The sequence below is a fragment of the Physeter macrocephalus genome, chromosome 8 (assembly GCF_002837175.3).
Source record: "Physeter macrocephalus isolate SW-GA chromosome 8, ASM283717v5, whole genome shotgun sequence".
NCBI classification, from domain to species: Eukaryota; Metazoa; Chordata; class Mammalia; order Artiodactyla; family Physeteridae; genus Physeter; species Physeter macrocephalus.
In genome coordinates, this window is record NC_041221.1 from 3,140,985 (window position 1) to 3,168,460 (window position 27,476).

The window sequence follows — 27,476 nt, forward strand, 5'->3', positions numbered from 1 at the left end:
TTCTGAGGAATCTTGGGCCAGGACAGGAATAAAGACACAGACGTAGAGAATGGAATTGAGGATATGGGGAGGGGGAAGGGTAAGCTGGAACAAAGTGAGAGAGTGGCATGGACATATTTACACTACCAAATGTAAAATAGATAGCTAATGGGAAGCAGCTGCATAGCACAGGGAGATCAGCTCGGTGCTTTGTGACCACCTAGAGGGGTGGGATAGGGAGGGTGGGAGGGAGATGCAAGAGGGAGGGGATATGGGGATGTATGTATACGTATAGCTGAGTCACTTTGTTATACAGCAGAAACTAACACAACACTGTAAAGCAATTATACTCCAATAAAGATGTTTAAAAAATAAAAAAAAGCTTGATTTTATATTAGGTGTCTTTTATCAAAATAAAAATAAATAATAAAGAACAAACAAAAACTTCATGACTATATGTCTCACTGTGACTATTATGTGAAACCATTTAAAGAATGAAAACGTCATTTGGCTGACAGCAGTCGGGCTAAATGAAAGTTGATAGAATGTAAGCTAGTCAAAATTTTGCTCAAAAAAAAAAAAATGCAGAGGGGGAGGTAAGGGGGCGTGGTGGCTTGTGCCAGATCATGAAGGATGTTTAATTTCTCCTCAAGGGATCGAGTTTCTTTTAAAAGTTTCTGAACACAGAAGATGATCATAACCATCCTTAGAAAGAAACCTCTGATGCCTCAGTGTGTAGAGAAGGAAGAAGGCGGAGACCTGAGGGAGCCCCAGGGAGCCCTTAGGAGGCTGGGCCAGCAGCAATGGGGGTGGCGAGGAAGGAAACTTCCAGAAGAGACTTGGTGACTGGTTGCCACGGGAATTGGGGACTGGGGGGAGAGGGGGAGGGAGTCAAGTGCTCAGCCAATAGGTGGGGCTGATGATGGCCTCAGTGAGGGGAGCACAGAGAGCGATTCGCTCAGAGGAGGAGCATGGCGGGTATGATCTTGGAGAGGCTGTGATGCGAGGGTTGGATGCCGGGTGTCCATGTGGGGTGTCCCGCGGGCAGCCGGGAGTTGCTGTTCCCAGCCAGTTGACGGTGATGGCTGGCGAGGGGTAGTCAAGCCTAACCATCCCATTATCTTTTGGATTCCACGGATCGATTTGCTTCTAGATGATGTAATTTGTGGCTTCCTCCATTTTGGCCCCGAGTTACATTCTGGGTCATTAAAAAGTGGGGCGGAGTTAGAAGAGAATTGGAGCAGGAAGAGGGTGCTGGGGGGATCGGAGTATTTGAGACAAATGGACATTCAGTTTTTTAACCAATATATTTATCGATTTGATATATTTGGTGCTTTCGGAGCCAGGCATTGTGGGGAATACCAAGATGAATTACCCATGGTCTCAAAAAACTTGTAATCTGTTACTGAGCTGGGGCTTTTTGAACTTTTTCCAAAACCAAGGAGAAATGATTCTAGCATTACCTGTTTTAATTCATCATTTAATCCTCATCTCCCCTTAGGATTCCTGAGCTTTGGTGAATTCCAACTGGGCAGGGAATTGGGGGTTGCTTTTATCCTTGTGGATAATAAATACATTCTGGCGACAAATGAGGCATGCATCTTCTAACTAAGTAGGCGGGCTTTTGATAAGAATTCCAACAACTGCACAGCTACTGCCCTTTGTGGGCAGCCGGTCTACATAGCTCTCTCAAAGTCCTGTGCTTTGCATTTTTCCTCCTTGCAGGAACTAGTTTCTGGTTTCCCACCCACAGGATGTTTCTAGGGTGTCAGGACGTGATTTGCTTTCTGAATCGGAGCTGGAGTCGGGGCGCAGAGAACCCCGGTGATGGTGGCTTCAGAACTTCCCAGGGTGGGTGGGGAAGGGTCTCCCAGCCCTGCATTGCAAGCTGGATTCTGCTCACATCACCAAGATCAGCCCTAATGAGCTCTGTTGTTTAAACTGGGGAAAGAAACTTTTCCACAAAGACAGCCGGCGGGGAGCCAGGGGTCAGAGGCTGTTGTGTGCTCTGTGACATAAATAGCAGCAATTAATGGGCCCTCATAAAAGACAGCGATTTGTGTGTGCTGTCCAGCATCATTTCTCTGTGAATTGGAGCTACCCTGAAATTAATTACAAAGCCAGCAGAGGATATTTTCTGCTTTCTGTTAAATAAGTATCCTCCGCACAGGCACACTCTCTACTCCAATGCATTTACACATATACTGTTTCTACGGGAAGAAGGCGTGAAACCAATTTATTTTCAAATCTTCCCACTGGGTCATGCTAATCACCACAGTTTTCAGCCCTTTTACACCGAATTCAGGCTTGGGCTAGAGCCTCAGAGTCCTCAGTCCCTTGCTGTTTTCTTCATGGATTTTGGGGTGTCCCCTCCAGCTCACGCCTGCTCAACTCACTTCAGCCAGCATGGTCACCTAGATATTACTGTTGTAATGAGGTCTACAGAGCAAGCCAAGTTATCATCACTGATAACTTTCATGAAGATTCTGTATCAGTCCGCTCAGGCTGCCCTAACAAAATACCACAGCTAGGTAGCTTAAACAACAAATTTATTGTCTCACAGTTCGGGAGGCTGGAAGTCCAAGCTCAAGGTGTCAGCAGGTTAGATTTCTCTTGAGGCCTCTCTCCTCGGCTTCCAGATGGCCATCCTCTTGCTGTGCCCTCGCAGGGCTTTTTCTCTCTGTTGAGTGGATCCCTGGTGTCTCTTCCTCTTCTTACAAGGACACCAGTCTTATTGGATCAGGGCCCCACCCTTATGTCCTCATTTAACCTTAATTACCTCTGTAAAGAGCCATCTCCAAGTAGTCACATTGCCGGTTAGGTCTTTTAACATATGAATTTGAGGGGAGACACAATTTGGTCCATAACAGGTTCTGATATAGTTAATAGAATCTTTTTCTTCCAACTGCACTTGCATTCATTCATTCATTCAAGAAATATTGGGGCTTCCCTGGTGGCTCAGTGGTTGCGAGTCCGCCTGCCGATGCAGGGGACGCGGGTTCGTGCCCCGGTCTGGGAGGATCCCACATGCCGCGGAGCGGCTGGGCCCGTGAGCCATGGCCGCTGAGCCTGCGCGTCCGGAGCCTGTGCTCCGCAACGGGAGAGGCCACAACAGTGAGGCCCGCGTAGCACAAAAACAAACAAACAAAAAAACAAACAAACAAAAAAGAAATATTTACTGAGTGTTGTCTATGAGCCAGAGACTATTCTGGATGCTGAAAACATGACAGCAAAGGAGACCAAGAACTGTTTCTTCCCTTCTAGAACTGCCGTGGGTCAGGCAGATTCCACATTCAGTCAATGAGTTCTCTAGGATTTAAGAGGTGATTGGGGAAAAATAGACTGGATTGAGGGGACGGTGAGTGCCAGGTAGGTGTGGCTGTAAAGAGGGGGGTCACGGGAGCCTCTCTGAGCGGTGACATCACGGCAAGTCTTGGAGGTGAGGGAGAGAGCGTGTGGCCAGGGCGGGAATACACCTGTCACATTCGTGGAACTACAGGAAGGCCCGCAAGTGAGCAGAGGGGATGAGAGGAGATGGGTGGGAGATGCGCGTCCAGGCTCTGTCCAGACTTTGGCTCTTTCTCTGGGAGAAATGGGGATTCTGGGTGCTTTTGGGTGGTCCTTGCTTTGGGGGAGCTTTCCTGCCCCTCTAGATTAGCTGCTCTAGAGAAGGTGACAGATGGTTCAGACAAGTTTAGGAGGGAGAAAGGGTACATGGCAGGGGCACAGGCCAGAATAAGATGTTGGGGTAGCACGGACTTAGCAGGCACGAGGGGGCAGAATGAGGCTGCTTCTGTGGTGGACACCAGCTCCCCAGATGGTACATGTCACCGCTGGTCATGGGTGTCCTCTCCAGCACCCCTTCTCCCTGGTGACTTCTCCCAGCTCTCAGCCAGACTCTCAGGAAGAAAGAAACTGCTTTCTGCAGCAGGATGGCTGGGCAGCTCCAGTCCACAGGTGGTGAGCAAGGGGACCACAGTCCACCGCCTTTAGCTTAGCAGGGATTCTGAATTTCTCTGTCTGCTCTGGCTCACCCAGAGAGGGTCACCAAGGATACCGTTTGTTCTATGTCATCTAATCTGTTTTCTAGCGTGGGCATTTAGTGTACATCGTCTGTCTTCTATCCGGGAATCCACAAGGCTCCCATGTAAGTGGGAAGGACTGGAGCCATCCATCCATCTTCCCTCTCCCCCGCCCTCCCTTTCTCCCTTGCTCTCTCCTTAACCTGCACAATTGTTGGCTGTGTCACTGGTGCAGTACACGTTTCTTGAGCTTCTTCTCTGTTCCTGACACTGCTAGGCACAGGTCGTGGAAGGGTGAGCACTGTTGGAAGTGACAACGGGGACTGGGGTCCAGGAAGAGTATTCTACGAAAAGGAGGAGGCTTGAAGAAGGGTGAGAAGGATCCAGCAGGGCTGATCCCAAAATCTGGGAGAATTTGATGCTGTGAAGGAGGAATGTCCTATTGGAGCCCAGTGGAGAACCAGAATAGAGTAAGGGGATTATGAGTGTTGCTTTGGAGGGCATGGGTGCAGCTCTAATTAGGCTGGTTAGGGAAGCCTCTGACGAGGTGACATCTCTCCAAAGGGGAAGGGTGTGTTTCCGCATCACAATCACGCCCGAGCTGAAACCACTCCACAGGTGGCATCACGTTTTATAATTTTAATGGTTGAAGGGAAGGCTTTTGGTCTGCATGTGTTGCAGCTTAGCAAGGGGAGGGCTCGAGTGGCCAGCTTACCCAAGGCAGGCGTGGAGATGACCCCCAGCTCACCATCCTGACCCGCTGTAGCAGACTGCTGGGACCTTTTGTTCTTTTTTTTTTTTAAACATCATTATTGGAGTATAATTGCTTTACAATGGTGTGTTAGTTTCTGCTTTACAACAAAGTGAATCAGTTATACATCTACATATGTTCCCACATCTCTTCCCTCTTGTGCATCTCTTCCCTCTTGCACATCTCTTCCCTCTTGCTTGTTATTTTTTTTTTTCTTTCTCTCACATACTTGTCCTAAATGAGCCAAGCACAGTGTGGAAGCCAGGAACACAAAAGTGAGGAGGCTGGGCAAGTCCTGCCTTCCTGGAAATGACAGTGGAGGGTGTCCCACACCGTTAAGAGTGTGTGTGATGGGTGTGACAGCTGGGGAATTGCAGGGTGGCCCGAGCCAGTCTGGGATGGAGAAGCAAACTGTAATCTGAGGTCGGAGAGAGGACTGGGAGTTGGGAGTTGGCCTGACCGAGACAGCCCTGTGTGGGAGGGAATTTCAGGCAGTGGTGGGGGCGGGGGTGGGAGACATCTGGGCAGTTTCTGCTTTACAACAAAGTGAATCAGTTATACATCTACATATGTTCCCACATCTCTTCCCTCTTGTGCATCTCTTCCCTCTTGCACATCTCTTCCCTCTTGCTTGTTATTTTTTTTTTTCTTTCTCTCACATACTTGTCCTAAATGAGCCAAGCACAGTGTGGAAGCCAGGAACACAAAAGTGAGGAGGCTGGGCAAGTCCTGCCTTCCTGGAAATGACAGTGGAGGGTGTCCCACACCGTTAAGAGTGTGTGTGATGGGTGTGACAGCTGGGGAATTGCAGGGTGGCCCGAGCCAGTCTGGGATGGAGAAGCAAACTGTAATCTGAGGTCGGAGAGAGGACTGGGAGTTGGGAGTTGGCCTGACCGAGACAGCCCTGTGTGGGAGGGAATTTCAGGCAGTGGTGGGGGCGGGGGTGGGAGACATCTGGGCAGGAGAGGATGGTGGTGCAGCAAGCAGCGGATGGAATGGGGGAAGAGAGGGGGTGGGGAGGTCTTAGGAGGTGGAGGTGACAGGCCCTGGTGATTAATTAGGTGGGGGACTAGGGGTGCGGTGGGTGGAGGAGGATGCACAGTTGGGGTGCAAGGACACCTGTGGAGGGAGGTGCTTCAGGCTGAGCTGGGGAGCCCCAGGGAGGACCAGGGGGAAGTGATGGGTTTGGAGAGCCAGTGGACCATCCAAATGGGAGGTGTCCACAGGGCCGTCAGAGCTCGGGGAAGAGGTGTAAGCAGGATGTAGGTGTTGGGACTGGTCAGCATGTGGACGGTCGTAGGAGTCCTGGAAGTGGAGGAGATGGACTGTACATCCCGAATGGGAGGAAGGATGGGGCCTGGGGCAGAACCTTGGGGAGACTGGGCTGGGAGGGAAAGCAGGAGACAAGGAGGGAGAGTGGCCTTGTGGACTGGGTGGCCGGGAGGCACCGGGGACCCTGATGAGGACCACAGGGAGTGATGGGGATGGAAGCTGAGGGGCAGGGGCTTCCTGGCTTCTCTTCCTGCGCGAAACGTGCAAATCCTAACAGTGGACACTTACCGAGGGCTTCCAGAAATGTTACCAGTGCTCACCATCCTTCTTGGGTTTCCTCAGTTATCTCCCCAGCATCCCCACGAGGTAGGCACTGTTACCCCCCTCCGTTTTGTATAACAGCGAGGAAACTAAGGTCCAAGCTACCAGGTGCCAGTAGGGTTACTTCCTAGTGAGGCTTCTCTGCTTGGTTTGTAGATGGCCATCCTCTTGCTGTGTCCTCACATGGCCTTTCCTCTGTGCATGTGTGGAGAGAGAGATCTCTGGCATCTCTTCCTTTTCTCATATGGACACCAATCCTATTAGATTAGGTCCCCACCCTTATGACCTCATTTAACCTTTTTTACCTCCTAAAAGCCCTGTCTCCAAATATAGTTACATTAGGGGTTAAGGCCTCAACATGTGAATTTAGGGGTGGGATGTGTGGGCAGAGACAGTTCAGCCCATGACAGACGGTCATCTTAAACCACTATAAAAGGGCTTCCTTGTTGGCGCAGTGGTTGAGGGTCCGCCTGCCGATGCAGGGGACACGGGTTCGTGCCCCGGTCCGGGAGGATCCCGCGTGCCGCGGAGCAGCTGGGCCCGGGAGCCGTGGCTGCTGAGCCTGTGCGTCCGGAGCCTGTGGTCCACAACGGGAGAGGCCACAACAGTGAGAGGCCCGCGTACCACAAAAAAAAAAAAAAAAAAAAAAAAACCACTATAAAAAATCTGAATTATGGCCACAAATGGGCCTGAAGATCCATATCTCTCTCATGGTGTACGCTTGGCATGTAGAACAGTGTCAAGTATAATTTAGGTGGTTAATAAATGTTTGCTGAAGAAGAAGAGATTCACTTGAGTTTAACATAAAGTATTTATTAAGAAACCAACATGTTCTGGAAAGGAAGCTCTTTTTGGCTAATTTCCATGTAAAAAGAAAATCCTGCTGATGAGAGCCTCCTATTCTCTGTGCATTCTGGTTATTTAAAACATCATGGTATAAAATTGCTTTAATTAAAGAAAGGCTGAACTTACACAGCATACATTGTATAATGGGTAAAACATATATGTATATTTCTCTGATATTAAAGAGTAGTTTCTTTGACCAGTGTTTCCCTCCCTCTCCGTTGTATGGAAGATCCATCCATTTTGCATCTGCCTTTTCATTTTGGAGATTGGATATGTGAACAATCCTCGATGTGTTTCAGAGGAATGAATTTTAAAGGCAGTGAACGGTGATCCAGGATGAAGGGATGAATTTTAAATCCTGTTAATTCTGATCCTACGTAGACAGTCTCAACTAAGTCAATATTTAAAGAAGATGAGAGACTAGACTGATATTAAACCTCCTCCTTGGGATTTGAAAGCAACTCTATTCCAGAGAGTTCGAAACACTGAAATGAGGTTCAGTCTTCTTTTTCTTTTTTTAAATATGCTAAAGCGACAGGTCAAGGAAATGCACATTTTTTTCTTGGCTGAACTAAGCTTAAATGCTTTTCACCCTCTAGAGGTTGCCTCAGTGAAAGTAAAATGATAATGATAATAAGAATGTCAATTTAAGGAGCTCTTACTATGTGCCAGACATTGTACTGAGTGCTTTACGTACGTTATCTTAGGTACCAATTGGTTTGTGGGAGTGTGTGCCGTGACTGGAGTCATGTGCCTTTGTGCATCCCGCATTCTAAGTACAATTCTATGTTGGAATTTTTCTCCTAACACGTCACAGGGGCCATTAAGCATGAATACCTTTCTGCAGCTGGCGCCTCTCCTGGAGAATTGGGATTCACGTGCTTCGGTCCCTCCTCCTTCCCGTGTGGGAGGGAGCGGTGCTTCCCATCCCTGCAGAGCACTCTGCCACCTCTTCCTTTCCTTCCTCAGGATCCTTCCTTGCAGTCACCCCTTCTTTCCTGTATCTTCTATTTCACTACCCCATAGCTGCCCTCTCCTCATCTTAGATCTACTCACTTTTTTTTTTTTTTTTTCTTGGCCTTGGAGGATTTCCTTTTCTTTTGTATGAGCTTAGTTATTTAAAAGTTTGCTGATTTTATCCATCATTGATAGGTATTTTTTTGGAGGGAGCCTAGTGGGTGGGGTGGGGTGGGAGTTGCCATATTGTGAGAAGCGCAACTTCTTTTCTTTGGTGGCGTTTGGTCTTCGTTGCTGCGCGCGGGCTTTCTCCAGTTGCGGCGAGCCGGGGCTACTCTTCATTGCTGTGCTCCGGTTTCTCACTGCGGTGGCTTCTCTTGTTGCGGAGCATGGGCTCTAGGCACGCAGGCTTCCGTAGTTGTGGCACGTGGGCTCAGTAGCTGTGGCTCACGGGCTCTAGAGCGCAGGCTCAGTAGTTGCGGTACACGGGCTTAGTTGCTCCGCGGCGTGTGGGATCTTCCCGGACCAGGGCTCGAACCCGTGTCCCCTGCATCGTCAGGCGGATTCTTAACCACTGCGCCACCAGGGAGTCACAGAAGTGCAACTTCTTCATGAGAAGGTGATGAGTGATCAGATTCAGCTGTGGTATACTGGCGCTGTGTTAATCTCTCTCTAGTAAGTTCCTAGCACCCTAAGACTTTGCTACTTACTCGGAAATATGGGGGCAATCTTTGAAAACGGCTTCCTCTGTAAAATTTCAGGAGGCTTTGCAGCTTGGATCCGTCGAAGGGTTGGAGTCTTCGTTTTATTGCCCTTTCACAGCAAAAGTTCCTGTCCCAATGTGCTCAGGATGCAACTCAGAACCTCCCCTGACACCCTCCCCTCCCCTCCCTCCCACACTCGAGGACCAGCTTGGGAGTTCCAGTGTGGTCCTGGGACCTGGGGCCTCAGTCAGTCTGTGCAGATTTAATTTTACTCTTTAAAACTCTCCTGACTAAAGCAGTTTATCTTTTCAGCTAGACCCATCATCACACTGGGCTCCCCCCAGGTAGAATTAGTGCCTGTAAATCTCTGATTACTGTCAAATTCAATTAGATGCCTCTGTTTGCTGATCATTGATCACTGCCTTTTCCTTAACTTCCAATTCCGTTTTTCCCTTTTCAGTTGTTACAGACGAAGTTGATTAAATGGTTTTGTGTAATCAAGAACGGATTCCATTTTCAGTATTGTCAATGCAGAGCTTATAAGTTTAAGGTCTCTTACAAGTAAGGGTGTTTAAAAATAGAGAGGGGGCTTTATAGAAAACCTTCTCCAGGTGAGGCTGCCTGAGGGTTCAGGGTTTTCACTGAGGGACTCTCAGACTCAGTAGAACTTGGGAACCAAGATGTCAAATGATGGTGGAACAGACACCTGGTGTGTTAGTTTCCTGCTGTAATGCATTATCACAAACTTGGTGGCTTAAAACAGCAGAAATTCATTCTCTCACAGTTCTGGAGGCCAGAAGTCCAAAATCGATTCCATTGGGCCAAAACCAAGGTGTCGACAGGGCTGTGTTCCCTCTGACGGCTCCAGGGGGATCTGTCCTTTGCCTCTCCCAGCTTCTGGTGGCTGCACTATTCCTTGGCTTGTGGCTCATCCCTGCCGTCTGTGCCCCACTTGCCACTTCTCTGTGTATTTGTGTGAAATCTCCCACTGCCTCTATTTTATAAGGACACTTGTGATGAAATGTAGGGCCCACCCAGATAATCTAGGTTAATCTCATCTCAACATCCTTCACTTTTTCCAAATAAGGTCACTTTCCCATGGTCCACAGATGGGGCCTTAATGTCTTTGGGTGGCCATTATATAACCTACTCCAGGCAATTAAAGAGCTAAATAAATTATCCTAATAATACTTGTGTTCTCTGTTAAGAAAGGCAGATCGTTTGACTGCTGGGTTTTCAGACTGCTGTTTATTCAGAGTACATTTGAGAATTTCACTGCCAAAGGGTGTAATTTTTAAAACATTGCAACATAGACTCAAGCAAAGACAGAATCTAATTGTACTTTCCAGCATTCCTCTTTCTCTCCACCGCCAGGAGATGATGGAGATATATACATACAAATATATATATGTATATATATATATGTATAGGTATGTGTTACACATATATATACACAAATGAGTACAGTTTTTAAAGCTTTTAGTTTCATATATACTGGACTCGTGGGCCAAACTACAGCCCACTTCTGTGGGCTCACAGCACCAGCCTCTCATGGCCCAGGGACAGTACAGGCCCCCAGCTTGTCTGGTCCAATGGCTGATTGTCCCCTCTTAGTCATGTCTTTGGTTTAAGGGCCTGAAAATCTCCATTAATATGGGTGAAGGTGGTCCAAAGATACACACTTCTGGTTATAAGTCCTGGGGATGTAATGTGCAGCCTGGTGACTGCAGTTAACAATACTGGATTGTATATTTGAAAGGTGCTAATACTGAAGATTTTGATAGTTCTCACACACACACACACACACACACACACACTTGTAACTGTGGTGATGGATGTTAACTAAACTTACTGTGGTGACCATTTCCCAATATATACATATACCAAATCCTTATGTTGTACACCTAAAACTACTACAGTGTTATAGGTCAATTATATCACAATTAAAAAAAAATTTTAAAAGACTGTTCCCCAGAAGAGATAATAGATTAAGCTATTACAGCTATTTTTGCCTGAATGGTTCAAAAAAAAAAGGTGCACTGATTTGCTCAGTTAGTGACCTGTTGGTCACTCATTGTTTATAAAGTGCTGTGTGTGGTGAGGGGGGGGCAGTCCCTGTTTTAAGGGAGGGGTGGGAGCTTTACATGGCATCGCAGACAGTGGATGGGGTGGGAGCTTTACATGGCTTCGCAGACAGTGGATGTGGTGGGAGCGTAAGGAAGGAGGGTTGAAGAGACTTCCTGGAAGGGAGGTGGGCCTGGAGTTAGCGTCTGCAGGACCAGGCGGATTTGAAGGGGTGAAGTGGGCTTGTGAGTGCAAGCTTGGAGAGTAGCAGAACGTGTGGTCTGGGCAGTGAGGAGACCCGCCCTGGGGAACTGGGAGTCGGGGCTGGACAGTGGCGGGGCTGATGGGGAGGGTGCTTCAGGGCTGGGCTGAGGCTGTGGACCTTGCTCTGTGGGCAGCAGGGAGCCGCCGAAGAGCTTTAAGCAGGAAATCAGAGTTCCAGACCCACTGATTTCAATTATGAATCCAAGGGGCCAGGATGAGCATCAAGGAAAAGAGGTATGATGTCATAGTCCAGGCTAGTGGTGGATAGACTTTTATTTTATGTTATTACAAACTTCTGTCAAGAAAATAACGTTTCAGCCCCTTGCTGCAAACATGTATCTATCTATATATCTATCTATCTATCTATCTCTCTATCTCTCTATCATTTGCTGATTGATCTATATCACACCTCTGCCTATTGAGTGCATTATGAAGCTGTTAAAAAATATAATTACAAAAAAGGAAATAAATAGAAATGGAAGGTCCACTGTTTTTGTCCTGCAGCCCAGTGGCTTGGTAGCCTTGTATGAGAATGTCCCTTGGGTTGCTGGAGCCTCACGTAGAGACAATGCGTCTGGGTGCTGCAAAGCAAGGTCCTAAATGAACCCGACCTGGCATGGGAACAGAGAGGAAGGAAAAGTGAGGAAGGCAGTTAGCAGAAGGCATCGACATGATGTCACTGGCTGGTCACATTAGAGAGGAGCGAGGACATAATAAGAAAAGAAGAGGGCCAAACGGTGGTGTGTTTTAAGGCCAGGTGAGTGGATTGGTGACAGCCATTGAAGGAAGGGAGAGTGGGGAAGGGTGCAGACTTGGGCAGAAGGGACAATCTTCCCTTCCCCTCCCTCATGCCATCGTTACTTCCATTCTCCTGTCCCTCCCTCCCCCCCTTCCCTCCCTTTATACAAAGCTGGAGGGTCCACACACGTGACATGTTGATTGTGGGGGAAGTGACCCAGGAGGAGCATCCAGTGGGCAGCTGAGATACCTCTCTGGACTTGGGGCCAAGAGATAGCCTGTACAGTGATTCACAGGGAAAGAGGTAACCATTGGACAGAGGTGGCCTGGCCTGAGGTCCTGGTACAGGGCAGAGAAAGGGTGGGGAGGAAGGGCAGGGGTGCCACATCACTGGGCGTTGCATCCCCCAGCTCCCTAAACACGCCCTAGAACTGAAGATGGGGCAGATTTGGCCGTTTCAGAAATGGAGTCATGGGGGGACCCAACTTGGAGGGATGGTGGCGAGGCCGGAGAGGGAGCGGGGAGGGGCCCTTTGCTGGAGGAGAACTTGGTGTTTCACCCTGCGGAGAACGAAGTTCAACACTGACTCTTCACGGAGGCTTCCGGACCACCGTTTGAGTTTGCCTGAGTAAATTTCATTCTCTTCCTTCATAATTGACTCTTTTGATCTTCGCTGATGTTACATCTTTCTTTTCTCCCTTGATGCTATTTCAGATAAAGTTTTTCTCCTGGTGCAGACGAGTAGCTATGTATTTTCCTAGGGTTTTGTGAATAGTCAGGGAATAAACTTTGCCTGCAGTGTCTGACGACAGCCATATTCTTGGTGTCTCCTTAGGTGGCCATAAAAGTCATCGACAAGAAGAGAGCCAAAAAAGACACCTATGTCACCAAAAACCTTCGGCGAGAGGGGCAGATCCAGCAGATGATCCGCCACCCTAACATTACCCAGCTCCTTGATATCTTAGAGACAGAAAACAGCTACTACCTGGTCATGGAGCTGTGTCCTGGGGGCAACCTGATGCACAAGATATATGAGAAGAAGAGGCTGGAGGAATCCGAAGCCCGCAGATACATCAGGCAGCTCATCTCTGCGGTGGAGCACCTGCACCGGGCCGGGGTGGTCCACAGGTAAGTTCTGTGCTGAATGGACGGCACTGTGCTTCAGCGTGCTCCAAGCAAGGTTGAATCCTTGCAGCATGTTTTACAATTCTTCTGCAGTTTTGTTTCATGGACTTGTTTTGTGAGTCGGGTTAATGCTAACATGGGGTTAAAAGAATAATGTTTGAAGCCAGAGTTGCCTGGGTTTGCATCCTGGCTCTCTCCTTTAATTGCCGTGTGCCCCTGGGCTAGTTAGTTAACCTCTCTGAACCTCGGTTTCTTCTTCTGTAAAATGGGAATATTCATGATACTTATCTCGTGGTTGGTATAAGGGGAAATGAGTTAATATACAGAAAGAGGGACTTCCCTGGTGGTCCAGTGGTTAAAACTCCACGCTCCCAATGGAGGGGGCCTGGGTTCGATCCCTGGTCGGGGAACTAGATCCCGCATGCAGCACGGCATGGCCAAAAAAAAAAAAAAAGAAAAATTAAAGAAAAACTATATATATACGGAAAGAGCTTGGAACAGCGTTTGGTACATAGTAAGGGGCATGTTAAGTGTTGGCGGCCCTTATTATTATTATTTGCAAAGTAATGAGAACAGTTGCTCAGGTGCCTGAAGGAAGCATCAATGTTAAGGTGGCGTGAGATTGTTTTTCAGCAAGTGATGGTGCTTTCATTGTATTTGCTTTACATATGGTAGTTGCTTAATAGCTGTTTCATTCAATGGAATTGAATCACCACGTGAAGTGTGAACTTGCCCTTGAAAGGCAGGCATGTTCTCCATAAGCCAAACCAACCTTGCAAATAATTATGAAAATCAAACTTTTTATTTTAAACAGCCTGTTCCTTCCTGAGGAGGAGCTTTGCAAGCAAACTGAGCAGAAACAGGATTCTTAGCAGTGTTGCCGTTGGTGGTGGGTGCTGACTTTTAGTGCTAGACTAAATAAGGTCAATACGATACAATAAAATAAAAAAATGAGAGTGCCCTCTTTCCCTCCCAAGAAAGTGTTGACTTCACCAATAAATGCATAGTTCTTCCTTCGTGGAGTTATAATTCATAATTACTCCGGGTTGTTGAGAAAAATTAGGGCTCATGTTTGAGTCTCATTTACAAAAGCAAGATCAAGGAATCATATATATATAGGCACACACATACGTTTAAAATTTTTTTGTATTGAGATACAACTCACATACCATAAAAGTCACCATTTTAAAGTGTACAATTCAGTCATGTTCAGTATATTCACAGAGTTGTGCATCTATCACCACTGTCTAATTTTAGAATATTTCCATCACCCCAAACGAGAAACCCTGTACCCATTGGCAGTCACCCCCCACCCCCATTCCCAGCCCTCCCAGCAGCCCCTGGTAAGAACCACTAATCTGCTTTCTGTCTCTATCAACTTGCCTATTCTGGACCTTTCATATAAATGGAAACAATATATGGTCTTTTTTTTTTTTTTTTTTTTTTTTTTTTTTTTTTTAGGCGGACGCGCAACCACTGCGCCACCAGGGAAGCCCAATATATGGTCTTTTATGAGTGGCTTCTTTCACTTAACTTTACCAATGGTATTGGCACCGGGGGATGCTCTACCTTGTGTGCCTGAATCTGGGACACGGTGGGGAGGTCCCGGGCTTGGGAGGACACGGTGGGGAGGTCCCGGGCTTGGGAGGACACGGTGGGGAGGTCACACACATTGTCACGAAATCACGATTCATCAGAACTCTTTTGAGTTTCGATCAGCAAGGAAGGGAACATTCAGAAATTTTCAGTGAATAACACTATTTTTGGCTCTTCCAACAATACCCTTGTGTAACCTGCCGTGTCAGAGCTCTGCCGTTATTAGGAAAATGATGAGCGTAAGTGCTCCTGGTTCTGTCTTTGGTGATTAAGATGACAGAGGCAGAAACCTCACGAATGAATCAGCTTGGGTTACCCACTCGGCTGGTCATGGCGGAAAACAGAACCCGGGGAAGAGGTTTCCAAGAGACTCAAGGTGTTATTACAAGGGTTTCGTGCTGTCAAAAATCAGACGTGCACCGAGCTTGGAGCTTTGAGGACAACAAAGGGAAAGCCAGCAAAGGCTGTGCATCGCTCGCTGGTCCCTCTCACAGGAAATTCTCAACAACCCTTTTAAAGTAATTTTAACAAAATCCAATCCCTCTCAGTGCAATTACTGTCAGAATGTCAAAGGAATGAATTTAATAATGTTTTGATAGCAAAGACGGTGTGCTTTTTCTCTCTCTGATCTCCAGCGTTCTACTTCTTCCCCCCTCCCTGGAAATATATTCGTCAGCCAATAGTGGCAAAGGCTCAGATCTTTTAAAGTTAGGGAAGATTGGAAATACAGGTGTTGTTTCGGAGGAGTTCTTTATTTTCTTCTCTAGAAATCATGTTAATGAGTGTCACCTATGCACACATGGGCATAGGTGATTAGGTGGTTGAGACAGCACAGGAAAATGTTTGTTTAGAATATATTCATGGGTGGCTGTACCTGGAATGTCTTGATTTTGAAAGGTTCTATATACGTCTCATTTTTAGCAGCCGTAATCTGGCTGGTATCCTAGATGCTGTAACCTTTTTCAGTGGTGGAGAATCTTCTCCTTTACGCTACGGAGGTGGAGTGAATTTCATAAATTATTCTGAGGTTAGATTTTTCAAATGAGTAAGAGAGTTTAGATAGCATTTCAGAGATGTCCCGGAGTCCCTAGCGGGAAGAGTTCTGAGCAAACAGATTGGATCATCCAAAAGGATTTAGGATGAATTTTGGTGGCTACATTATATGATTTAAAGGGCTTTTGGTTGTGTGTTAGAGGATGCTTAAAAAGCACAGTTCCTGTTGAGGCTGGTACTATATCGTCATGTCATCATCAACTTAATACCTAGCAGAGCCCTCATTTCCTGTGAAATTAAATCTAAATATTTAATTATCTCTCCAGAACTATTTAAATATCATTTAAAGGAAGCAAATCTTTAAAAATCTTGTAACTATTACATGTAGAAGGGAAAAAAGGAAACTAAAGGTCTATAAAGCAGATTTCCTTAGCTGGCAGAGAACTTCATTTAAAACTGGACCTGCCGTAGCTTCTGTATCTTCTACAACAGGGTGTTGTTCACTTTTGCAAAGTTAGAATATGGTCTTAACTTCTTCATTACACCATTTGAGGATTGCCTGAGATGCTTTCGGTTTAAAATCTAACGAGGGTTTTTTTTTTTTCTTTTTTTCATTTTCTCTTCCGGGCTCACCCAGCAGGGTGCCAAAATCTGATGATTTTCCTATTGTACAAAGAGCGTTGACTCTTCACATCCATCATCAAGAATACTGATTCTGTCAAGAGGCTACTTTGAGATTCCTCTGTTCATTCAAAATAACAAAGTCCAATCAAACTGTACAGACAAAACATACCTGGGTAACACAGTACCGCCATCCCCTAAGCAGGAAGAGACAAGCCATAGGGGCCCGAGGACCGGGAGAGAGACACAGACAATCAAAGTGAACGGGAGCCCGTGTGTCAACACGGCTGCTTCCAGAGCCGTGTGTTTATTCACTCATCAGTATTGGGGAAGGACCTTCTGCACTTGGGAGGACTCTGGGGCCAGAGAGGGGACGCTTCTTTGTTCTCATGGGCCTGACAAGAAGCAAACCCCTCCTGTACCAGTGGGGGGTTTTTAAGAAGTTGTTTTATCTTTTAAGTTTCCTTGGAGAGGGGAGACAGGGCAAGGCAGACGAGAAGGGGGTGACTTCTGCTCGCATCGGGGGCTGTTGGATACCAGGGCCTGAGTACATATCTGGAGGTGCTGGTTATATAGATCAGAGGTTTCTTGTTTAATTGAGTTTGAAAAAACGTGACAACTTTGTAGACTGGGATGCTCGGTGGTCGGCCATGTGGATTTTAAAGCCAGACCGCCTGCGTCCACGTGCGGGGGTCTACCACTTAAAAGCTGCACTGTTGCTGGACTTCCCTGGTGGCGCAGTGGTTGAGAATCCGCCTGCCAATGCAGGGGACACGGGTTCGAGCCCTGGTCCGGGAAGATCCCACATGCCGCGGAGCAGCTGGGCCCGTGAGCCACGACTACTTGAGCCTGTGCTCTAGAGCCTGTGAGCCACAACTACTGAACCCACGAGCCACAACAACTGAAGCCCGCGTGCCTAGAGCCCATGCCCTGCAACAAGAGAAGCCACCGCAATGAGAAGCCTGCACACCACAACGAAGAGTAGCCCCTGCTCGCCGCAACTAGAGAAAGCCCGCACACAGCAACAAAGACCCAACGCAGCCAAAAATAATAAATAAATAAAATAAATAAATTTATGAGGAAAAAAAAAAAAAAGCTGCACTGGGCAAATCACTTAGGCTTTTTTGCCTCACTTTCCAGAGCTACACAATAGGTATAAGGGATTATCCACTTCATGTTGCTGTTGTGAGGATTAAATGAGTCAGTTCATGTAAAGTGCTTAACACCGAGACCCTTAGGAAGTACTGAGTACGTGTTTGCCGTAACTACTACTGAGTTCACCTCATTCATTTTATCCACAGAGGCTGAGTTCTGTGTGCTCAAAGCTTCACAGCTGTTCTCTGCTTGTACTGCCCTTGCAATCTCTGGATGAATCGTATTCATCCTTTGGGTCCCAGCTAGGAAGCTCATGTCCTCCAGGATGCCCTCCAGGCTAGGACCCCCGGTCATAGATTCCCCGGCACCTTCTACTTGGATTTCCAAACACTTTTCACAAGATGACTGGCTTGTTTGCTACCTGTCTTCTGCATAGGCCACCGTATAGCCCAGTGCCCAGCCCAGTACTCACACAGAGAGACTTTGTTGGATCAATGAAGGGAAAATGAACGGATACAGTTAGTGTCAGAGTTAGCACTGGGATGGAAGCTTTTGGTCACCCCTTCATGTTCTTTCTGGAATATTCCATATTCTCCCTGGAATTTTAAGGGAGTTTCTTCATTGACTTCCTACCAATTTGTTTATTTTTCAGGTCACAATTTGTAGAGTGGCATCTTTTTAGTGAATGACCAGCTCTTTCATTTTATAAACAGAATTTGTTTCCAGAGCATTGTAGGAACTCAATAAAGGTTTCATTTTGAATAAATAAATCAGGTACATGCTTAACAAATTGTTCTTATGTTTTACCAAATTGCCCATCTTGTAAATAAATCAAAGATTAAAAAATCATTTGGTTTTAATACAGTGCTTCTGAAGATAAAACCTAATCAAAAACGAAAACAAAAACAGAAACACCTCTTGTTCACGGCAAAATGCTTATTGCCTTGGGGAGTTATGTGCTTTTCTTGAATGCTTTATTCTTAGCTTATGACTGAAATCCATCTTGTGGCCACCTCCACAGGTACAGCATTCTCCCCCAGACCTAATCCTCTGTGGGTTTGGTCCAGGCTCCCCACCTCCTGCCCAGACCCCTTCTCTCTGACCTTTCCTTCGAGGGCTCATGCCCCCCAGTACTGTTTGCTTATCACCAAGTGAACCACTTAAGTCTTTCCTGGAGTCTCCCCCCTTCACTTTGTCTTAGAACCTTTAACTTCATATCCTCCCCTGGCCACACCAGCCTCTCACCTCTTACCTATTAGTGGTTGCTCAGCTGGGAGTGGCCCATTTTCTCATTTCCTCCGTGAATGGCCCTGCCAGGTGGCCCTTCTCACGACGCCATTTTCCAAAGAAGAATCAGAAGCTCAGAGAGTTTAAGGAACTTGCCCAGGGCGGCTCAGCGGGTCAGTTAGAGAGACCCAGCCTCCAGAGCCTGTCTCCTTCCCTCCCCAGGCTGCTGTGTTGGACCAGGCCTTGCTCAGCCCCTCCACCCTGGGCCTTCCCCAGCTCTTACCCAGCAACCCCATGTCTCCCTTTGTCCTCTTCTCCCTTCCCTGGAAGCCTGGCAACCTCCATTGTATGCCCCTCAGTTCCTCACTTTCATCTTGGGTCTCAGCCCTGAGTGGCCCCTGGAGGCTCTCGAGTTTCCTGCCTCTCAGTTTAGGCCGGGGGTTTGTTAGAGGCCTGACCTTCGAGCTTCACTGCCTGGCCAGGTGAGGCCCAGGGGAGAAACTCTTCCCTCATTCCCATTCTAGTATTCTGGAAGCGTGTGTGTGCAGGTGCACGCAGACACACGCACACACGAACACGTGGGTGTGCGTGCAACACATATTCACACACAGGCAGTCTCATACAGGTACCCATACACGGATGTGTGCATCCCACCCGGGCCTCTGCTCTGTGTCGTCCTGGCACCCGCTGCTCCCCCCCTCCCCCGTGGGGCCCCAGGGCCCTGTGCTTGTTATGGCAACAGCGTCCTCCCCTCCACCCCTCAGCCTGGGAGGGCAGAGTTCCTTGTGACCAGTCTCCAAATCTTAGAGATTATCATCTTTAAAGAAATGCAAGGAACCTCTGGGGGGTGGGGAGGGGGAGGGGTGCTTGGTAGCCTGTGGGTGAACCTTTAACGATTAGTTGCGGCCTGTTGGAGCTTGTTCTTTTGAAATAACCTAGAACAAAGGGCTGGTGGTTAGGGCTGTCCCCTTGGGCCTTCTCTCAACCTCTGGAAAGATGCCTACCCACCCCCACTCCCCACCCCCAAACACTGTAGGGAACAGGACCCAGTGTTTGGTCTGCCGAGGGCCTCCATGATGAGTCCCACTGGGCATTTTTCTTGGAACTACCCGGTTACTAGAGATGGGTCCAGAAGCCTCTGGGCCTGCACTCTGGGCTTGGCTCCCTCATGCTTTGCCAAAGGCCACTTCACTGGCTACTTTCGTTTGTTCCTAAGACACACCATGGCCACTCCTGTCCCCCAGCACTGTCCTAGTCCGTGGATCCGCCACATGTGCCCCATCCCCTTTCTTGCTTGTCCTGACTCCTCTTGGAAGCCCCTTTGGCCAAGGAAAAGCTATTTCCCCTCCCTTTCCTTCCCTTTGTCTTTCAGTTACAAGTTCACACCACCTCAGCTCTGCCAGCCACAGAGAGGAACTTCTCACACTGCAGGACGGGAGGAAGAGCCCTCCACTTCTCTCTCGTCTCCACAAAGTGGTTAATCCGATCAAGGACCATAAATATGAAATTGAGCATTGCCCCATCATCAAGTGCAAACCAGTCAGCTGTCAGAACCTTCCTTCCCATCTGACAGATCTGACACTTAACACAGACAAACATTTTGCTTTCGGGATGGAGCTAAAAACCATGCTTTTCGCATGGACCTTGGGGAGGTTTTCTGGATTATAGAGGCCTGCCAGTGTGTGTGTGTGTGTGTGTGTGTGTGTTTGTGTGTATTATATATTTAAGGTACATTGTGATACACTAACACTAAAACCTTGTGAATAAATTCATCCTTCTTTTATTAGTCATGTAGTTATCTTTCAGTTTTTGGCCTTTTGGGTCATATGTTGAATAGCTGGGCAGAGGGTCTGAGTGGCCCAACTGTGCCAAGTGGATTCATAATTAACTTCAGACGGTCCGGATGCTCTACAGTGAACATCCTGAATGAGGTACTTGGTGGTAGCCGTAGCATTCCTGGTACTGATCTCTTAGGAAGGGGGAAAATATCCAAGAGCTACTTACAAAATTAATAGATTTTATTTTTAAAAGCAGTTTTAGGTTTACAGAAAAAATGTGTTTTCCCTATTATTAGTATCTTACGATAGTGTAGGACATTGGTTACAATTGGCGAACCAATATTGATACATTATTATTCACTAACATCCACAGTTTACATTAGGGCTCGTTAGGGTACGTAGTACATTAGGATACTCTTTGTGTTATACATTCTATGGGTTTTGACAAATGCGTGATGTCATGTAGCCACCATTACAATGTACAGAATAATTTTGCCACCCTAAAAAAATGTGTTCCGCCTATTCATTCTAGCCCTCCTCCTGCAACCTCTGGCAACCAGGGATTTTTTTCACTGTCTATAGTTTTGTCTTTTCCAGAATTTGGAATCATACAGTCTGTAGTCTGTTCAGACTACTTTCTTTCATTTAAAAACATGCATTTAGGGTTCCTCCATGACTTGATAACTCATTTCTTCTTGCGGCTGAATGATATTCCATTGTCTGAGATGTCCCCCAATTTGTTTATCCGTTCACCTACTGAAGGATATCTTGGTTGCTTCCAAGTTTTGACAATTACGAATGAAGCTTCCGTAAACATTTGTGTCCATAAGTTTTCAACGCGTTTGGGTAAATACCTAGGCTAAAACGACTTTTAAAAATATGCTTTTAGACCCTTTTTTCCTAAAGAGTCAGAAGGCAAGTCTTCTCCTCTTTCTAGCTAAATCTCCAAAGACAAAGCAGGAGGTGGAAATAAAGCCAAAAGAGGTTGAATGTTCCCTTCATTTGGGTAGACTAAGTACATTGATCTGGGCAGAGACTGATGTAGCTACCTTTCCATTAACTAGTCATGGAAGCAGATTGGTTATCACTGAAATCCTTTAGAAACCTTGACAAAAGGGTATATGGGTAAACAACCCATTAACCAGGTTTGTTCTGAGCATTTTTTCTAGGGGTTGGTGTGGGTGGCTATGGGATGCAATGGGTGAGAAGAAAAACTGATTTCATTTTTCTCATTTTGCCTAATAATTACATTTTAATGCTTTCTCCCCTGGTTTTATGACATTTCCCCGATTTTAAAAAGTGGGCTTTTTTTTTTCTTCTACGTTTTTCTCTTAGTTTTAGCCTTCTATTTATATCATTCTTCTAATCACTGTGGTTGTTCTCTGGGCTTTTGTGGCCCCAGAATTATCCAGCTTAGTCTTATTATTCTTGACAATTGCATTCTTTTACCTCACCTCTTTCAGCTGTTTTTCTTTGTAGTATTTGTTCTGAATCAAATTTCTCCTTTAATGCCTTAGTGTGGCTTCCATGCTTCCCAGGGAAAGGGTTTAATTTTGCTGGAAACAAACTGTGGCTCTCCTTTAGATTAAAATAATGCTGCTGCTTTATAATCAGTTTTCACAGAATCACAGTTTGGGCTATTGCTGGCACACTTTTTCTGAGTCTGTGCAAGTGGCTGGGAATTACCGTATATCCTTGAATATAAGGGTGTTTGTTGTCTTCTGTCCCCATCCCCTTCAGGAAAGAGGAAGTGCCTTACAGAGTGCTTGCAAAGTCTCTGAGAGTATGGGGGCACAATCTCAATTACTTTATTTTCAACAACAAAGGACCAGTTAACCTTGACCTGACTCACTGATGACTTTGGGAACTCTGGAAGTCGCCTGAGGAAACCAATAGAAAGGGAGGCATTTTGCGTGGCTTTAATAATAACTTCTAAAGAGATATGACTCACAATTGTGATAGTTTGGGAGACCACTCTAAAATCGATTCACTCAGCAGATAATTTATAGAGATTCCAAATGGGCTCTTGTTATTTAAATGACTTGGGATAATATTTCCAGCAAGCATGTCACAGACATATTCGAAAAGTGCTTTATCTCAAATATCCAATCAACTTAAAGATCATCTTACACTGGAAACAGCGGGCGATGGTTCTGCTGAATCATCTGAAGCAGGATCCATCCTGCTCCTGGCCTGCCACAAGTTTGAATGAAATCGTGTCATAAAATGTGAGGGTGTGGGAACAATAGTTCTACAATTAATTATGTTAAGATGATAGCATATGCTCTTAAATAGGATGGTGCAGCTTCATAGGTAAATAGTATAAATAGTCATTTGATAATTTCATTGCATTTCTAAAAATTATATATTTGTGTTTTCCAAAAACCCTTCTGAAGGGGCAGGGTCCTCCCACTGGGAAAGTGAAGAGGATCATCTTGTATTGGGGGTCACCCCTGCATTTGGACATGTGTGACATCTTTTAAAGCCTGGCACAGTTTTTCAAGTGTATCGTTTCATTTGAATTGAAGTGCAGGTACACAATTCTTCCCGTTGGTGGGTGCATGTGGACTAGAGACTATCGATTTACCTTCCCCAGCTGCCAGGTTCAACGCAATCTCCCTTATTCAAGTGTCCAGCCTTAAGGCTACCGGCCACCTTCCAATTTTGAAATCCACTGGTCACTGTTTAGAGCCCACCTTTTTCTGCACTTGACTCCTTAACTCTTCTCGTCTTGAAATGCTGCCCTTTTGTCGTCCTGTGCCCATACTTCCCCGACTCTTCCTTCCCAGCCAGCTCTGAATGTCGGTGTTCCCACCAGCATGTCGTCCTTGGTCTTTTCACCCTCATTCTCTACCCTCTCCCTGGGCATCTCATGTCCTTTCCAGGCTCAGCTTCTACCCATACTGAGGTTGAAAATCGGTAGTCTGTAGGCTGGATCTTGCCTGCAAGGTTGGCCCACGCACTGTGATTGTAATTGTTGTGTTAAAAGTGAACTTGTTGCCAACATTTAAAAAAACTGGGATCGAATCTAGATTTCTGGCTTCTCTTGGGAAGCAGGATGAGGCGGCAGTGCTGGGACCAAGCTGGGAGCCACTGTCCCCGTTAAATGGGACACTTTTGCTCTCCTGGCTACCACGGTCCTAGGACTGCTGCTCTGCTTGCCTCTGCACTTTGAAGAAGTGCTATCAGTTGCCATTTTTGTTTATCATGACCGCACTATTCTAGTCCTAACAATAGAGATAAGAGGACAAAAATAATTCTATTGGCCATGTCTCTATTCAGAAGTGGGAAAATAAAAGCTGGACCAAGAATGCTGTGTTTCAAAACAATGGAAGAAATCGTTTTGTGTGTGTATAGAAGGGAAGAATATTCTTACATATTTAATGTTCATGGTGTGTCTGAATTGACAGTCTGCAACTTAAGATGCTCATAGTCATTGACATAGGTGGTTTATACTTTTGCCCGTGTTTTTTCCCTTCTGAAATCCCAAACGATCTCTTTGGTAATGTAGATTCATTGGTATTTGCTGAGGATGGAATGTGCAAAGGTACTGGGGCATAGTGGTAAGCAAGGCAGACATGTTTCCTGCCTTCAAGGGGCTTACAGTCAGCTTGTACAGATACCACAGGCCCCGCACACTCAGCATGACCCTGGGTGCATTTCTCCCTCCCACCTTCTGAATCATCTCAGTGTCCATGATCAAAGTCACCCACCTGATTAGCAATCTTCATTCCATCTGCAAACTTAATTTCCTTTGGTCATGTAATGTTAACATATCCTTGGGCATAATACCAAGGGTTAGGACCCTGACATCTTTGGGGTCTACTTTTCTGCCCACCATAATAGCTGCTTGCTAAATAGATTAATTTATTATCACTTGCCAATTTGTGGATTGGGCTCCAAGCATGGAGGTTGTAGGACCATACTTATGTTAGCTTTCCTTTTTTTTTTTTTTTTTTTAAACTGTTTCCCTGAATCTTCCTTACTCTGGAGGGTTTTGCTCACCATCTCACAAAATGTGGCCACATTTGTATTTCCCTGACTGTTCTAACAGTGCCTGCCTTGAATGATGCTTCCACTGTCTCCTGGTCTTAGTAACTTCCAAGTTTCAGCTTTGGTCCCATTTCTTTAGGAAACTGATTTGTTCTTCCCCTCTTGCTCCCCATCTTATCTGAAATCCTTTAGCTTTTTCAGTCTGCAGCAATTACTTATATCATGTTTTATAAATATTTACTTATTGATTGTGTGAGTTTTGGCAGAAAGCCTTATGGGTTGGTTCAAAGTGGCTCTAAAACAGTTTGTTTCCCTTCAGAAGCAAAATGTTATTCCACTATTTCGAGTGCTTATCTGAAATGTTGTATGGTTTTGTTTATTTCAGAGACTTGAAGATAGAAAACTTGCTGCTAGATGAAGACAATAATATCAAGCTGATTGGTATGACTTTTTTTTAAAGCAAGATTATCCTTTAAGTGCTGTGTTATCAATTCTCAGTTATTTGTTTCTGACTTTGAAAATTATCATGGTCTATTTCTAATCCCCAGACAATACTTCTAGTTCACCTCCTTTTACCTGCAACATTTAACAACGGTTTTGAAAAAGGAAATTAATTGTAATAATTTAGACATAAAACATGTTCTTAGGATTCTTCAAACTTCTGCTTCTCTGTTAAGTCAGATGGAGCTGAACTTTTATAGGGCTTCTTTTTATCTGAATTCACGGGAAAGCTTCTTAAAAATAGTGGAAAATAGTTTGGTTCAGAAATGCTGCCCCCTTAGCTTGGCCATGCCTTATTTTACTTTTCAGTGAATGTAGAGGCACTGAAATAAGGGGGAATGTGACCTACCTTCTCATTTTTTTGGTTTTTTTTCTACCTTCTCATTTTATTATCTTTAGCCAAGCCCTGTAGTACACTGACGGTAGTGCAAAGAGAAATCCCCACAGAGGGATCCTTTAGAGGTCTGTCCCAATCAGAAGGAGGTTCCAGGATGGAGTGAATCATAATTGGTTCGCAAGTCAGGGTCCAGAAGAGAATTCACTCCATGGCTTATTCTCTAGAATTCTGCTTTTGTTTGCCTGTTTTGTTGCTCTTGGCAAAATCTCAGGGCATCATTTTTCCACCCAGATGTTAGCATCATCTTTTATTCCTGTCTTTCTTTTCCCACCTCAAATGCCAGTAATTTCTTCCACCTCAATGGCTTGAAAAAACTTTATATTAGAAGAAAAGAGAAGGATCAATAGAACTTCGTGAATTTTAACTTTTGTACCCAAGAAGGAATTTTTGTTTGGCAAATACTGAAAACCATCTCAAGACTTTCTAAAACATATCATTCAAGTGACCAATTATATTCTTTGGAAGCCCAGTTGGCTTCCGACCCAGTAACAGTCAAGAGGCTGCAAGGGACTCCAGACCCCTTGGCTGGGTGATTAGGCACCACTGACAGGTGTTGATAAATACACCCATTATTAGGAGATTAACGATTAAGAGGAAACCAGTTTTTTTCCCCCAAAGGTTTTATAGGAGGTATTGTTAAAAGATTCCTGGATGATTCAAAGAATTTGTTTTTTAATCAAGTTGTTTGACTATTGCATTTGAGTTGTCCTGAGGGCCAAATGCAGCAGCACTAAACAAGGCAGACATTGAAATGCCTGCAGGATGTCTTTCTGGTCCTGGTTTCCCGGGATCTGCGGCATTAAACAAAGGCATGTCCTGGTGAGGTGGGTGGTGAGGAATGGAGGAGAGGAGATTGTTTTTTAGGTTCCCTGGCAGGGTGACCTGGAACTTGTCTTTGGAAAGTGTGTAGGTGACAGTCACAGAGTTGCCCTAAAGCTGCAGAGATTGTAAGAGAACGGGCTGTGTGAAGGCTGGATGTCCCCGACCGTACGAGTTAGAATAATTCACTTCCTCCGCTCACCGTCTATACTGAGGCTGGTAATTCCAGCAAAGTGCAGGCCACTGGCAGGGGGTCTCCCTACCCACCCAGCATCCCCAGCACTGTTTCTTCCCTTCACTTTGCCTCACTCTCTGCCCCTGTGCTTGCTTTCCCTTCTCACTCTTCAAATGATAGCCCTAGATGACCATTTGTGAGAGTATGCAGTGTTGAAAAGCACAGATCTTTTCATTGCTGAGAAGATCCTCGAAGAACCAATCTCTGTCAACAGCAGATGCATTTGATAAGTAGCTCACAGATTGACCGCATAATAAACCCTCTTAGAGGAGACCTGTGCAAATAAGATGAAGACAGGATGGACCTAAATTAGAGCCCACAGTTGCCTTGGGATGAGTGGTGGACCCTTTGGATACCAGGGACCATTTTATTCAGCCATCATCTCCCAGCTTGGCAACCGCTGTATTGGTACCCACGCAGGGATTTCAGCTCACCCAGACAAAATGGGCCATGTCGGAAACCAGGTGTCAGAAACTGGAATTCCCAAAATTGCTAGAAAGGAGGCTCTGATGATTAGATGTCCCTTTGTTAGAACTTTTCACTTGGCGCCTGCTTCTCTCATGATCAGCTAAAACCAAAGGGCGCTAACGCACATCCTAATGGAAGGAGACATTATGCCATTCCAGAGGGCAGCTGGGAATTGCGTTTTGTTTGGCAGAATCTGCGTTTCCTCATTTTTTTCATAAAGAGGAGGCCGAAGGAGGGGAGGGAAGATGCTGGAGGCGAGGAAGGCCCAGTGTCTTGTGGGTTTTCTTGCCCCTGGGTTGGGCAATTTGGATCAAATGTCTCTACAACTGTCCTTTTGCAACTTGAAAGTCCTTTGAACCTTTTCTTCAAAGGAATTACCTCGTTGTTTATTCAAAGGTTGATTATAGCTATTACCATTTTCTCTTAATAGTTTCTCTTTGAAATAATCTGATTTAAATAAATTTACTTAAGCCATGTAAGCCATGTTTCAAGTTAACTAGAATTAGCTGGAATGAGATTTGATTTAATCAGGATCCTTCCCCCGCCCAGCACCCCCTTTAAAAAAAAAAAGCAGTTTGATGTTTTTAGTTTAGTATAATCTTAAAATGTATCAGCCACAACTTAAAACGATTTTGCACTTCAGTTTTCCAAAACAGCGTTCATTTGGACGTCTTTTGAAATTCATTGTGTAGCTCCCAGAAAATTGAGTG

General features: G+C 45.8%; 1 protein-coding gene across 2 annotated transcripts in view; it reads left to right on the forward strand.

Annotated features, from left to right (window-relative positions):
* HUNK (hormonally up-regulated Neu-associated kinase) overlaps positions 1-27,476 on the forward strand; it is a 117,790-nt gene that overhangs the window by 37,098 nt on the left and 53,216 nt on the right. For both annotated transcript variants that reach the window (XR_003680775.2, XM_024120406.3), the window contains exons 2-3: positions 12,754-13,046; positions 24,732-24,787. Coding sequence is in view for 1 of the 2 variants with exons in the window: in XM_024120406.3 (XP_023976174.1) it covers positions 12,754-13,046; positions 24,732-24,787 (349 nt within the window). In the remaining variant the exon portion in view is untranslated. The remainder of the gene's footprint in view (positions 1-12,753; positions 13,047-24,731; positions 24,788-27,476) is intronic.